At 34.2% G+C, this 11,210-nt stretch overlaps 1 protein-coding gene and 1 long non-coding RNA gene across 2 annotated transcripts; both read left to right on the top strand.

Moving 5' to 3' along the window:
• The first annotated feature begins 342 nt into the window (after positions 1–342).
• Positions 343–1,977, top strand: LOC120219463. The gene is made up of 3 exons (XR_005525307.1): positions 343–422; positions 568–805; positions 1,921–1,977. It is a non-coding gene; the product is annotated as an uncharacterized LOC120219463 (long non-coding RNA).
• Positions 1,978–2,513: 536 nt separating this feature from the next.
• Positions 2,514–10,174, top strand: LOC120219450 (germinal center kinase 1-like). Its single transcript, XM_039216271.1, has 17 exons — positions 2,514–2,599; positions 3,375–3,486; positions 3,745–3,782; positions 3,915–3,968; positions 4,801–4,869; positions 5,009–5,125; positions 5,250–5,318; positions 5,692–5,771; positions 5,940–6,068; positions 6,146–6,392; positions 7,335–7,427; positions 7,545–7,712; positions 8,130–8,245; positions 8,522–8,654; positions 9,204–9,328; positions 9,433–9,615; positions 10,029–10,174. Exons 1-17 carry the CDS (start codon positions 2,564–2,566, stop codon positions 10,045–10,047), a joined length of 1,788 nt encoding a protein of 595 aa, XP_039072202.1. The 5' UTR covers positions 2,514–2,563; the 3' UTR covers positions 10,048–10,174.
• Positions 10,175–11,210: the final 1,036 nt, after the last annotated feature.

Genomic DNA, 11,210 nt, shown 5'->3' with positions numbered 1-11,210 from the left:
TTTTCTCTCTCGATGAAAACTGGGAGAGACAATCATCGAATTAACGAAAGGGAAAGATCTTCCGTAACCGAAGAGATAAAATTTTAAGAGAAAACAACATTTCTACAACACGAATTAAAGAATGTAATGTAAGGGGGGAAAAGCCAAGTTGTTGTCGTTATTGTGGTGTTTTTTTGTAAGATACATGTGGATGTTGTGGTCTCTCTATCAGGAGAGAGTGAAATTTTGTAATGGGTAGTTGTTAAATTTGTTGTCAAGGATTCTTTTTGTTTTTGTTCGCATGTCGCTTTAATATATCCTTTCTTTCACCTAATAGAAAATGAAATATTTATTTATTGTGTGTTTTTTCTTTGAGGCACCTCTTTGTTTATGCTTGGCTTTCACTTTAAGAGCTTATGGGCATTTTCCGATTTCAATTTTTGGTAAAAAAGATTTTCCTTTTAATCGGGTCTATATATCTTAAAATGTGGGATTTCCCGGTGTGTGTGTGTGTGTGTGTGTGTTTTTTTACAGACGTGTTTTCTATATGAGGATGTTAATGGGGTTTGTTTTAAATTTCTGTTTCAGGGATTGGGTTCTCAAGGCTGGTATTGGCAATATGGAACTGCGTATTGAACTGTAATTGAAGAATGGGTGGAATGTGAATGTTTTGAGGGATTGGATTTTGTGTTGGTTTTGATTTTTGATGTCAAAGGGGTTCGTATGTAAAAATGGATGATATAGCAGGTTTGCAGGAAGCAGCAGGGTCTAGATTTAGTCAATTCGAGTTGATTGGTAGAGGAGCCTTTGGAGATGTCTATAAGGCGTAAGTCTATATCGATCTCTTTGGTTACCACACTGCTTGACTGCATTTGCATTGTTTATTGACATTTTGTCATAAGAAATGAACTGCAAGCGAATGTAATGGTTTTACTCTTGACTGAATGTAATATGTTGCGCACGTTTTTACTTTGTTACTGCTGTTTAATTCATGACTTGATTGACCTGGTTGGAGTAAATTAGTGGAATAGTGGTAAATAATACCAAAGCTATTGTTAAATTTATATATTTTAGTGTCCAAGTTGAAAATATATCATGCTTCTAAAATTTGAATTTGTATTTTTGATTTAAAAATAAAGTAAAAGAGGATCTTCCTGTGAATGGGGAAAAAAGGAGACTCAAGGCTTGTTTGGTGCTGAATGAGCCATGAATTGACATCTTATACGCTTCAGTTAGGATTTTATGGAAATATCTAGTTAGTCTATGTAATAGTAAAATAGGGTCGGAAAATGACTGGTGAAAAGTAAAGAATTTGTGTACTGTTTAGGAGGATTGCTAGTTTTCAATGAACTATTGAAATGACTTGCAAGGTTACAAATATTGAGTGTGCTCAAGAAATAGAGTTTTAGTTACTTGCAGAGTGATCTCGTTTGAATCCCCCTTGGAATAGAGCCCTTTTATGTAATAACTGGTATCTCTTTTTCCTATCAACTCAAATTGGTATTTTGTCCCTTTTTCTTGAGTTTATCAGATAGATTAGGTTGATATTTTTGAAACAGGGTGCTCTAGTGAGCCATTTACTGTCTTATTTATTTGCCTATTTTTTAATGGCATGTCAAATACCTGGGAACACATCATGTAAGTTGCCAGCATATCAGTTATGCAATCTACATTTGTAACTATTAGGTTACCGGTCTGTTGGTAATTGTTGTAGTACTGAAATTGATTCTTTTTAAATTAGTTTGAGAATTGACTTTATATTTAACATTTTGAGGCATTTATAGAACTTTATCTTGTTTTAGTATGTAAATGCTAGTTATACTGCAAGGCATCTCAAAAGGTTCTTACTCATAATCACATTGGACATGCTATGGTTGTTTAAGTCATAAATCATAATTGATGAAAATGAGATGGGTAGCTGATGCCTTTCTTGATGTGCAGGTTTGATAAGGAACTGAACAAAGAAGTTGCTATTAAAGTTATTGATTTAGAGGAATCGTAAGTGGTTGCTATGTGCAAGAAAGTCTTGTTTATGATCTTCCATTCATTTTCAATTTGTTTAATCATTAACTTGCTCTCTCTTCCTCATCTTCCCCTCATACTCACAGTCTATGTATACTTGTAAGTTTTTCTGATAAGAAAACCACTTTTTCTTGATAAATAAGAATCAATAGTTTGTGCATGTTCGGCAAAGAAGTTTTATCTTCTCATTCATCCTAGAAGTCCCATTACATATAATCAATTTGCATGGGAGTTTGTAGATGCCTTTATTTACTGCGAGTAGCTGTGGCAGTAACAACTTCCATTCACATATTGTTTGTTTTTCTGTTCATATTTTTATCTCTTTCTTATGCATGCTTTATTTATTTATGCATTTTGCAGTGAGGATGAAATTGAGGACATCCAGAAGGTTAATCCTTATTATCTTGTGAGCTGGTATCCATAGTAATTAATGAGTAGGTTTCTAAGTCTTCCATATGTATGTTTTTGGTTCCAGGAAATCACTGTTTTGTCACAATGCCGCTGTCCATACATCACTGAGTACTATGGTTCCTATCTTCATCAAACCAAACTATGGATAATAATGGAATACATGGCTGGTGGTTCCGTTGCTGACCTAGTAAGTTTCTTTTATTACTTAATTCTACACGTTTGGTGCATGAAATTTGATTGAATATTAAGGAGGAAGTTTTGCTTCCAACTTCTCATGAACTCTCTTTTTTTTCACTATGTTTTTGACCAGGATTTTGGTAAATATGAAAGTGCCTTAGCAAAGATCATTGCAAACGTACCACCATGAAATAAATTAGGAAGTGTCATTGTTAAAGACTGAAATAAATGATAATGGGTTGATTTGTTATTGTTCTTTGTTTATTAGTGAGCCCAAGAACCTGATCCAGTAGCTTTTTACTTTAAATTTCTATAACTATATTTTCCATAGGGATTAAAGTCTTGTTGTTGGCATGGGAAGAGAGTTGTTAATGTTTTTTTAAATAAAATAAAATGTCAATGTCGTGATCAAAGATTCTCTAGAACTACTTTTTATGGTTAAATTTCAACTGAACTGATGTTGGTAATAATAATTGCAAGATTTTGAAGGCAACACCACCATCTTTTCTTTAGTAGTGTAAACTTTTTCTTCTGTGCTTTTACCTTCAACTTCAAGCCATTTTCTTAGCAAACCTTGGTTGTCCCTTTGTTTTTATTCTGTTCTATACTCGGCATATCAGTCTCTGATTTGATTTCATGTGGGTACAATACAACCACCAATTTCCTTGTACGTCTCTGGTTGCATATGAACTGATCTTTGCCTGCATATATTTGTGTTGGGGCACATGATTATTATCTGATTTGATGCGCCGTGATTCCTGAATAACATGATTATATATGTGCAGCTCCAGTCAGGCCCTCCACTAGATGAAATGTCAATTGCATGTATCTCACGGGATTTACTGCATGCGATTGAATATTTACATAATGAAGGAAAGATTCATAGGGATATCAAAGGTTGTGTGTGTGTGTGTTTTTTTTTATTATTGTTATTCTTTCTTTACCTCCCCTTATAATCTTAAATATAGTTGTTATAAAGGCAAGATTAAAATTTAGAACATTTGGTTTTAGAGACTTCTATAGGCATATTCTCTGCTTTAAATAATCTGTCTCATTTATTTTCACCCTTCTTTTAATTTGTTTGAAATAGTTTATTAATTTAGTGATTTACACTTTTTTTTTAACTGACAACACTTTTGCTATCTCTGTTGTCAGCGGCAAACATTTTATTGTCTGAGAATGGTGACGTTAAGGTACTTCTTTTCTCTTTAATGGGCTCACATTTGGCATGTATTCTTTGTATTGAGTGGCTACAAGTGTATGTGTAAAATGGGTGAACTATCTGCATTTTGATGCTGGAAGTTAATTTTATGGCCTTGCAACAGGTTGCAGATTTTGGTGTTTCAGCACAATTAACAAAGACAATATCACGGAGAAAGGTACAGTGTTTTGTTTAAGATACATCCTTTTCCCAATAAGCCTGAATGCCATTTTTCTGGCTTTGCTGCTGCATTTTTAGAAAAAAATCCTATGCCTTAAGTGACTTTGTGATCTCTCTCTCTCTCTCTCTATCTATGCTCTTTAGAAGCTAAATTATAACAACCTTTTTGCTCAAGTTTAAATTTAACAGAAGCTTTTATTTGTCTCTTTCTATTCTAAATCAAAGGTTACATTTGATTTAACATCTAGATTTTGAAAGAAAAAAAAAAGCTTTCAGTTTAAGGTTTTATACTAGAATTTAGTTTCTTGAAAACTATTAAATGCTTTTAGTCCATGTATTAAAAAAATTGAAAAAATGGTTTCTAATAATATGAGATAAGGTTTTAGGTGAGCAAGAATGGAAAAAGGTTATAATGTTTGTATGTTCTGAAACTAAAAGTTGGACATGCAATTGGAAATGGCATGGTTCAATTTGGTCGTGAATACAAGTGATTCTGGATTACAACCTTCTTTTTTATGTACTCCCCATTCTATCTTTTATCTGCATCTTTCTTTTGTTGAATCGGAAATTGTCTTCTGCAAGTAAACTGCTTTATCAAATGGTTGCATTAGCATGGTATTGTGGCACTATTTCCATTTGACATCCGTTTGATTTTTACCTCCAGTGTATTCAGTGTCACCAGGACCCTGGTTGTCTTAGAAAGAAATTTGAAATGATATTTATAGAAGGATTAAAATCAGCCTGTGTTCCATTTACCCCACAATTATTTTTTATGCAAGTCTCATTGTCATAATGATCATTAATGAACTAATATGGTTAACAATGTTCAGACTTTTGTAGGAACACCTTTCTGGATGGCACCAGAAGTTATTCAGAATACAGATGGATACAATGAAAAGGTACTTATAAAATCTGTGCTTTCAAATTTTTCTAGAGTTACTGCTATTACCTGCCATCCATCTGCTTAGGCACATATGCACTTTGCTAAGCCTTTTTGAATAATGAGCATTCCGTCATTGTGGATCTTTGCTGATACAGGCCGATATATGGTCTTTGGGGATAACTGTGATTGAAATGGCCAAAGGAGAACCTCCACTTGCAGACATTCATCCTATGAGAGTTCTTTTCATAATACCTCGAGAAAATCCACCTCAGGTAATCTCAATAGATTTTGTTATCGTGATAAGTTCATGTTAAATGATTTATTCTTATGTTCTCATTCTCATTATGGAATGATCATATTTATGCTTTAAATATAATCGAAATTTCTATCCTGCAGTTGGAAGAACATTTTTCCCGCCCCATGAAGGAATTTGTTTCCTTATGTTTGAAGAAAGTACCCTCGGAGGTAAACACTTATGTTTTCACTGTGCTTGCCCCTCTTTCATGTCGATTTTCTTTGTAATGGGTACAAAGACTTTTCCACTTTAATAGTCAGAGATAAGATTGTGACTATTCATGGTAATTATGTTTGAAATAGAATTATTTTCTTTTGGTCACTCATCAATTCCCTGTGTTTGAAGAACTTCTCATTTTCTACATGGAAATGGATTTCGTGTTTGACCCCAACCAGTAGGGTAAGGTTTATTAATTTAGTAAAGTGGACTATTTTGGTGTTTAAAACTCATCTGATGTGTTTAAGCGATCCTAGGTTTACTGGCTTAATTATTTCTGAATGCTGTAAACTGCTTTTGCTTTTCTTTTTATCTATTTAATTTCAGAGATCTAGTGCCAAGGAACTGCTCAAGCATCGTTTGATAAAAAATGCTAGGAAGAGTCAAAAGCTTCTGGAGAGAATTAGGTACCTTCTTGAATTGGAATCTGTATTTGACATGATTTTGAGATGTCAAAGCACCTTGGAGTGCACTATGCTTATGACATCAATTATGTTTCTGACATGTCATGAGAAGAGTATCAGTCTTGCATTGTTTATTGTAGTTAAGATGCTTGTGTTTCGTGTTCTCAATAGAGAGCGCTCAAAGTACCAACTAAAGGATGATGGAGAAACCCCCAGAAATGGCTCCAGGTTTGTAGGACAAGCAACTGACACTTTGAAGGTGACAAGAGATTTTAGAGGTGATGAAACTGTTCGAGCTAGGTGGGTTGATAGTGTTGATTAGAAGTACTTTTCCTTTTAATCTTGATTGGATTTTTACTGACTTGTTTGCTCAGCAGTAATCCGGGGAAAACATTCAAAAGTGCTGGATGGGACTTCAGCATTGGTGGACCAAATAGTACAGGTACCGTCCGGAGTTTTGCAAGACCTCCTCAGATTAGAGAAAGGAAACTTGAACCTTCATATAGTAAAGCAAAATCGAGAACTCCTGAAAGTGGTAATGCCCTTAATGAATCTCTGGAAGCTTTTTATGGAAAAGACACTAGAGAGTCATACCACGATGAACGTCGAGATAATGACAATGATGTAAGGTTTTATCTCTCTCTCTCTCTCTCTCACACACACACACACACTGCATGAAGCAATGTCCAACCATGCACTGCATCATTGCTTTTGGCATCATTAGTTTTTCCTTTTTGTCCTATGCCCTTAATAAAAAGATGTGTTGCATTGGATGATCTAGGGACTTCAAAGACTTCCATTTTTCTGAAAGTGACAGTGGAGTTGAACATATGATTACATTGACAAGTATGATTAAACTTTTCAAGAATACATTTCTTGTTTGCCAATACTGTGACTAGAAATTAAGTTTACATAGTTGCATTCAACCATCTTTTCTGTTAGATTAGAGCCAGTTTCATATAATATTTTTCTTTAATGTTTCTTATACTTACTATATGCCTTGAGGTCAAAGACATGAAGCCAAAGTAGGTGATAGAAGCTTACATCGTGAGGCGCAAGGCACAAAAAATGCACTTGCCTGAGTGAAGGCACAATACTTGTATGTTTTTATACATACAAAATAAGCTAAAATATGTAACAATGTTCCTAAACTCAGAAGAGATGTCCAGTTTTGTCCTATAAAACATGCAAAATTTTCTTTTCATTGTTGACCAATATGCATGATTTGTCTATAATACCAAGTTTATTATTGAATACTTACATATTGAGAAATAGAGAGTTCAATATTGTTCCCTTTTTACTATTATAGGTACAGTTAATGAACAAAACATAAATATAAAAGAAAGTCAAGATAACTTCAGTCATGCTGGCCTTTTCTGTGCCCATCACCTTATAGAAAAGCACTTGGTCGTACAAGGCATGTGCCTGATCAAATGTGCCTCGCCTGAAAGGGTCTTGAGGTGCTTTGTTTTCTTGAACTGTCTAGGCATGTGCCTTCACAACACTGACGATATGATACTTTTATTCTAAGCTCTTGTGACATTGGTTTTGGCGCTCTATTCCCAGGATCAAATGTCTGTCAGCGGGTCAGGAACTATGGTCATAAGATCTCCTAGAGGATCTCAATCATCAACAATGCTTCACCACTCAAACTCTCTTGTAAGCTTCCTTTACTTTCTTCAAAGTTGTCTTCAGAAGAATATTAAGTAGATAAAGTTTCCGTTCCCTTTTTTTCTCCCAGTCATTGATTTTATTAGATTTTAATCTGCTGTGTAGTCTAGCAGCGCATATGCTTCTTTTGAAGATGCTTCTACCAGTGGAACTATTGTGCTCCGTGTCCAAGCTGATGATCTCGATTCTCCTCAAACCCCAAGATCCAGACAAGGAATTCAAGACAGAACTTTGAGTGCATCAGTTGAAGATAGTGCTTCAAATCTTGCAGAGGTGGTTTTTAACTGTAAAACCTTTTTTATTCTTGTTTGGTCGTGAATTCCAAAGTTATAGAGTGTATCTTTTATTGATTAATAGTTGATATTGATACATTTTACAATATTTATATAGCTTCCACTTTTTGTTCTGACTAGTTTTGCTATAGTATATCTCTAACATGTACTTTGTTTGATAATTTGTTCTTTTTCTTATTGTTCTTCATTCTGTCTAGCAAGAACTACACAAATCATTGTCTAGCTCTAGCTGGATTTTCCTAAAGCCTTTTTGTTGTATAATGCGTTTATTATCGGTTATGCAAATTTATACTGTAGAAATCTGAGTTAATGGAATTTGAATTTATTATTAGCTTCTAGATTGAGAGCGTGTGCTCATGTTTTCTGTTGAAAAGTTCATCTTTTAATGTTGATTCAGGCGAAGGCTGCAATTCAAGCAGGTTTGAGGAAAGGAAATGCAAGGAGCAAGCTTAGTAGTCCTGGCCAGGAAAACAGAAGAAATGACCAAACGAGTAACAGTTCCAATTCTTTTAGGTAAGCTGATAAAGCTATGTTATTCGGGCTCAATTGTGTCAAATATGGGTATGTCTCCAACATGGGTATATTCAATTTTTCCTTGTATTTGGAGGATTATGGATGATCATAATAGCTCCCACTCCCTGACCAAAAATGTATCTAACTCAGGGTGTTGGACATGAGTACTTGTAGAAAAATGAAGACTCAGAGCAACATAGTGATAAAGAACTAACTTTTTTTTTAATCTCTATTTGGCTGTTCCTATATCTCTAAAGTATTGTGATACGGTTCCAGCGGTTCTCGTGAATTTCTTGATGCACAAAGAGTATTTCCAAGATCACGCCAACCAAGTGACGATGAAGAAAATGCTAAGATAGCATTGGTATCTGTGCCACTATCAATGTTACTTATCCCTTCTCTAAAAGAGGTGCGTACCGCATACATGCTTAGTTTTCTTTCCAATTAGCATGATAGAAGTAATCTTTAACTCTGATGGTGCATTAAGATGCTTACCAATTATCAAGTATGCTATACATATAACTTGAGTCTTGGTATGGACTCTAATTCATCTGGATCAAAGTAGCTTTACAATAATGATGTGAGTGAAACAATTTTGCTGACCAACTTCTGTGAGTGGGTAATCAATAAAAGGAATTCTGTTAAGGTGGAAGATTGAAACATCTGGGACTGTGAGGTAGATGAGAAACTTAATACAAGTAGACTCGTGAGGAAGTCAAACAGGTAATGGTTAAACTAGTAAACAAAGTCCTTGCCTTGTTAGTGCTCTTAGATGGAGTTAACCTGAAAAACATAGGCATGTTTTGAAGTCGTTAATTCATGTTAAGAGTTTGTTTCTAAACATGATTCTATGATGTCTCCGTTGGCTTCCAGTTTTACTGTATTGGCTATCAACTTTTCTTAAGCCTGAATCAAATTTGTCTATATCTTATTAGTTTCGTCAATGCATGCAATGTAGGTTTTTTCTGATGATTCAGAAGGGTCAGTTGTGCGTGCAGTTATGAATGCCCTCATAACTATGGAGCGCACAAAGCCTGGGTCTTGTGAAGCTCTTGTTCGCAAGTTGCTTGAACGATTGGCAAGGTTTGAAGTTTTTACTTTGTATCATCGTAGTATTGTCTCCCTTATTCGTAACGTGTCTTTGTCATTTAACACGATGAAACTCAAGCAGAGGTAAAATTTTGCAGCTCAAAGGAATCTTCCATGAAAGATATGCAGGAGCTAGCCGCTCACAAGTTCAATAAGGGAAAGGATACTCCTGAAGAAACACAAAATACAAACCTAGAAACTGATAGTCGAAAAAAGCAGCAGCATAAGGAACTTCCTTCAAATTCCAACTTGAGCCCTCTTGCTAGATTTCTACTTTCTAGGTTTGTTGAAACATCACTTCCCTTGAATGCTTTTTATTCTGGAAAACGGAGTCATATTCGATGTTACTAGGACTCAGTTGTGAGTTCCGGATACAAGTATTTGTGTGGTATGGATCTATTCAAGTTTTCCCATGTATTTATGGGGTCCTTGAAGGGCCATGGCCTCATATTTATGTCTGAAAATGGGTTCGACACTCGTGTCAAACATGATGCTTAAGTGAAAAACGAAGAGTCGAAGCAATAGGCCCTATTCACAACAGGTTATTTTAAATAGGTATAAACTGTAGGGCCTATTGCTTCGGCGAGGAACTTTGGATGTCCAATATCCTAATCTGCTTTGGTTTTGCTTCAGACTAAATTTATCTTCTTCTTTTTTCCTGATAGTAACAGATAATTTTTCTCATGTGGTGTAGATGGCAAAGCCAAACATAGATGGAGATCTCAAACAGACCTGAAGGAAAATGTGAGATTTAATAATATATCTCTGTTTTGATGATGGGTTTGCTTTCATGCATTTGTTATTGATTTGAATGTACATAACATTTTAAGATATTGTGTATTTATTATTATCATCCATTCTGATTACATTCTCTCTTACAGTTTTGTTTTGTGGTGGCTGCTTTCATAAAAGTTTTGCCCATTCCGTTCAATGTCAACAATAGTCATCATTTATTAAAAACAATATCCTATTTACTTATATTGGCATTCGTACATATGAGCAATTTCCACTGTATCCCCAACAAGAGATTTAGGTATTCCTCTTTTAAAATTTATAAACAAGTGTTGGGATGTGGTCGCACTCCTAGAAATTTAGGGTAAAATTAAAAATTAATCTTATATATATTAGCATGTAACATCATCAATGTGCTGAAGTTAACATTAAAGTGCTCTTTTATGATAAATTGAAAATATAATTTTTAAAAGTTGAATGATAAAAATAAGAATACCGAAACAAAAGTGATTGCAACTGCAATTTCCCCTTATTTTAAAACTCGATTCGTCAGCCGCCCAAACTCTACGGTACATACATGGTTTTTCGACCGTAAAGTGACGACATATCCATTTATTTCGACCGTAGAGTGGCGATTTATTGAGTACATTCGCTATTAGAAGTTAAAATAATTCTTTAATATTGTATTATTTTATCGAGTATTCAACTATTAAAAGTTACAAAATTATCAATGGACTATACATATATTCTAAACACATTCTTTTTTTTTTTTAAATTAATGGTCTTCTAAATTGCACGTTAACATGCTGATATGATAAAATTATATTTTAATGATATCTACGAGTATTGTCGTTACTTTTAAGCATTGGATCTACGATATAATATTTTAAAAACTCGCTTGACGACATAATATAAACATAGAGTTGATTTATAAAATACTGTTCAAACGATTTTTGAATAAGATTTTATTATATCTCAGTCAACATGTTAAGTCAAACTCAACCAAACTACCAATTTTTTAATAAAAAAATGAAATTGAAACATATAAATAGTTATTTACTAAAGTAACCTCCTATAATCAATAAATTATTTTTAACTTTTAATAATTCGAGAATTTTACAAAGTAAAGCTAGATAATTGAGGA

This window comes from Hibiscus syriacus, unplaced genomic scaffold (genome assembly GCF_006381635.1).
Source record: "Hibiscus syriacus cultivar Baekdansim isolate YM2019G1 unplaced genomic scaffold, ASM638163v2 tig00110206_pilon, whole genome shotgun sequence".
Lineage (NCBI taxonomy): Eukaryota > Viridiplantae > Streptophyta > Magnoliopsida > Malvales > Malvaceae > Hibiscus > Hibiscus syriacus.
This window is presented reverse-complemented; position numbering and strand designations above follow the sequence as displayed.

Coding starts and splice junctions, on each gene's coding strand:
- LOC120219450 (XM_039216271.1), top strand. CDS start 2,564: ATGGAATACATGGCTGGTGGTTCCGTTGCTGACCTA. Junction 5,126..5,249: donor CTCGAGAAAATCCACCTCAG/GTAATCTCAATA, acceptor TCTATCCTGCAG/TTGGAAGAACATTTTTCCCG. Junction 5,319..5,691: donor TGAAGAAAGTACCCTCGGAG/GTAAACACTTAT, acceptor ATTTAATTTCAG/AGATCTAGTGCCAAGGAACT.